Below are 3,218 nucleotides of genomic sequence, written 5' to 3' on the forward strand. Positions count from 1 at the left end.
GTGGAACAAAGTACATACCGGTGAAAAATACTTTTATTCTCATTTCATAGTCACATATTTGTTATATGACTGAATTTTAATAAAAACTTAAATAATGGAATAATAGAAAGGGCAAATAGACACTTGACCACAAGTGTAGGATATTAACTGTTACGATTTTATATGTAAGAACTAAAGTAAGATTTGACTAAAAATATAACAAATTGATTATTATAATTTTATATGTAAGGAACAAAGTAAAATTTGATACAAAATAAAGAAATGCAAAGTTGTCCTAAAAAATGAAGAATACCGTCTCCAAACACGACAGCTAATAACAAGCCTTAAATGCCCCCCAAAAGAAAATCCCTCTCATCCCAATGTTCTTACATCTTTCCCCAGCCTCGCCAAACACCACCGCTCAGCTAGCTTCTCCAAGTTGAACGATTCACTAACACACACAAACCAAAAAAGAAAAAGAAAAAAGAGAAGCTTGAACTGCTAAAAAAAGTAGGCATGAAACGAAGGAGGAATCAGAGGAAAAAGAAAGTAAACGATGATGGTGAAAAAGAAGAAGAAGAGGAAGACAAAGACAGAATTAGCAGTTTACCAGATTCCATTCTTCACGAAATCCTCTCTTCCATGGACGACCTCGCCTCCGCAATTCAGACCTGCGTGCTGTCAAAACGATGGCGGTATGTTTGGACTTCCCTCCCCAACCTCCGCTTCGATTTCAATCAACTAGATGAGGTCAGTATGTCTCGTTTCAAACGCTTCGTCAATCAGGTATTGTCTCTCCGAGATAACAACTCCAATGTCTACATATTCTACTTCTCGTCCGGTTATCTTGTTGACCCATGCCTGTTCAAGAAATGCATATCTTACGCAGTTCGCCACAATGTTCAACAACTCCATCTCAACGTATTTGGTTATTCAGAGCTCGATGATTTTCCTCTCTGCTTCTTCAACTATGCCTCTTTAAAAGAACTTAAATTGGCCAATTGTGGCAACAATAGTATGCTTCTGGACAAGCCCTTGCGATTTCCGGCATTAAAGACTTTGCATCTTAATCGTTTCGGACGTGACTCTGCCAATTTCATCACTCAGACTGTTGGGAATTGTCCCAATTTGGAAACTTTGATTTTGGATTGCTTATACCTTAAGGCCATGTTTGTTTAGGCGGACTGGATTAACATTCTCATGACTAATAGTCCTAGGATTACGAATCCATTAGATTATGTATCCTATTTTAATTAATAGTCAAGTTTAAAATAATTAGTCTGTATTTCAATTGTTTAACCAAACATCGGATTAATAATTTTATTGGACTATTAGTTCAATCCCAAGTTCATGTCCACTCAAACAAACATGGCCTTAAGGTATAAGCAATCCAAAATCAAAGTTTCCAAATTGGGACAATTCCCAACAGTCTGAGTGATGAAATTGGCAGAGTCATGTCCGAAACGATTAAGATGCAAAGTCTTTAATGCCGGAAATCGCAAGGGCTTGTCCAGAAGCATACTATTGTTGCCACAATTGGCCAATTTAAGTTCTTTCAAAGAGGCATAGTTAAAGAAGCAGAGAGGAAAATCATCGAGCTCTGTATAACCAAATGCGTTGAGATGGAGTTGTTGAACATTGTGGCGAACTGCGTAAGATATGCATTTCTTGAACAGGCATGGGTCAACAAGATAACCGGACGAGAAGTAGAATCTGTAGACATTGGAGTTGTTATCTCGGAGAGACAATACCTGATTGACGAAGCGTTTGAAACGAGACATTCTGACCTCATCTAGTTGATCGAAATCGAAGCGGAGGTTGGGGAGGGAAGTCCAAACATACCTCCATCGTTTTGACAGCACGCAGGTCTGAATTGCGGAGGCGAGGTCGTCCATGGAAGAGAGGATTTCGTGAAGAATGGAATCTGGTAAACTGCTGATTCTGTCTTTGTCTTCTTCTTCTTCTTCTTTTTCACCATCATGGATTACTTTCTTTTTCCTCTGATTCCTCTTTCGTTTCATGCCTACTTTTTTTAGCAGTTCAAGCTTCTCTTTTTTCTTTTTTTTTTTTGGTTTGTGTGTTTGTGAATCGTTCAACTTGGAGAAGCTAGCTGAGCGGTGGTGTTTGGCGAGGCTGGGGAAAGATGTAAGAACATTGAGAAAATAGGGATTTTCTTTTTGAGGGATTTAAGGCTTGCTATTAGCTGTCGTCTTTGGAAGAAGGTATTTTTCATTTTTTAGGATGAACTTTGCATTTCTATATTTTGTATCAAATTTTACTTTAATCCTTATATATAAAATTATAATAATTAATTTTTTATACTTTTAGTCAAATCTTATTTTAGTTCTTACATATAAAATCGTAACAATCAATCTCCCATACTTTAGTTCTTACATATAAAATCGTAACAATCAATGCTCTATACTTATGGTCAAATATCTATTTGTCCATTCTATTATTCCATTATTTAAGTTTTTAACAAAATTCAGTTATATAACAAATATGTGACTACGAAATGAGAGTAAAACAGAAAAATCATTTTCATTTTTCACCAGTATATACTTTGTTCCACGTGATAAGCATGTAAGAATTATATAATACAATATATATATGTGTGTGTTTAGGACGAAAATGTAAGAAAATGTAGTTTTTGAAATAAATAAAAAAATGCACTAGACAAATTGAAGAATCTATTACTGTAGAAAACAAAATTTCATTATTCCAATTTTTGTAAAATCCTAATTTATCTCCTTAATCGTTCACAATATTTTACGTTTTGTTTTTAACTAAATACAATCAAAATTTGATGTAAATTCTAAGACAAAATGTGTATAGACAGGAAAATTTTGGTGATTTTTCTCTTTTACCCTCATTTATAGTCATATATTTGTCGCATTATTGACTTCTGTTAAAGACTTATATGACGGAGTAACAAAAGAGACACATTGATGGTTGACTAGTAATGCAAGGAGTTAACTGTCACGATTTCATAAGTGCAAGGAGTTAACTGTCACGATTTCATAAGCACAGGGAGTTAACTGTCACGATTTCATGTGTAAAGGCCAAAGTGAAATTTAATCAAAAATGTAGAGGGTTGACTATCACGATTTCATGTACATAGACTAAAGTGAAATTTGGTACAAAGTGCGGGCTTGCAAAGTGTAATTTATCATATTTTTTATTCAAGAAATTTCAATTTATTATAACTTTTAAAAAAATTACATATAATTGATAAATTT

The 3,218-nt window shown here is 34.5% G+C and overlaps 2 protein-coding genes across 2 annotated transcripts; one reads left to right on the top strand and one right to left on the bottom strand.

Annotated features, from left to right (window-relative positions):
• Positions 1-495: 495 nt before the first annotated feature.
• Positions 496-1,158, top strand: LOC145793564 (F-box/LRR-repeat protein 25-like). The gene has a single exon (XM_082876419.1). It carries the CDS (start codon positions 496-498, stop codon positions 1,156-1,158), a length of 663 nt encoding a protein of 220 aa, XP_082732545.1.
• Positions 1,159-1,337: 179 nt separating this feature from the next.
• LOC145793565 (F-box/LRR-repeat protein 25-like) lies at positions 1,338-2,000 on the bottom strand. The gene has a single exon (XM_082876420.1). The coding sequence runs from the start codon at positions 1,998-2,000 to the stop codon at positions 1,338-1,340; it is 663 nt and encodes a 220-aa protein (XP_082732546.1).
• Between the last annotated feature and the right edge of the window lie 1,218 nt (positions 2,001-3,218).

Source organism: Camellia sinensis, chromosome 6, assembly GCF_055761805.1.
Source record: "Camellia sinensis isolate YWXY chromosome 6, ASM5576180v1, whole genome shotgun sequence".
In the NCBI taxonomy this organism is placed as follows: Eukaryota; Viridiplantae; Streptophyta; class Magnoliopsida; order Ericales; family Theaceae; genus Camellia; species Camellia sinensis.

What these genes read in the sequence shown, in the direction of transcription:
- LOC145793564 (XM_082876419.1), top strand. Translation starts at nt 496, where the DNA reads ATGAAACGAAGGAGGAATCAGAGGAAAAAGAAAGTAAACGATGATGGT.
- LOC145793565 (XM_082876420.1), bottom strand. Translation starts at nt 2,000, where the DNA reads ATGAAACGAAAGAGGAATCAGAGGAAAAAGAAAGTAATCCATGATGGT.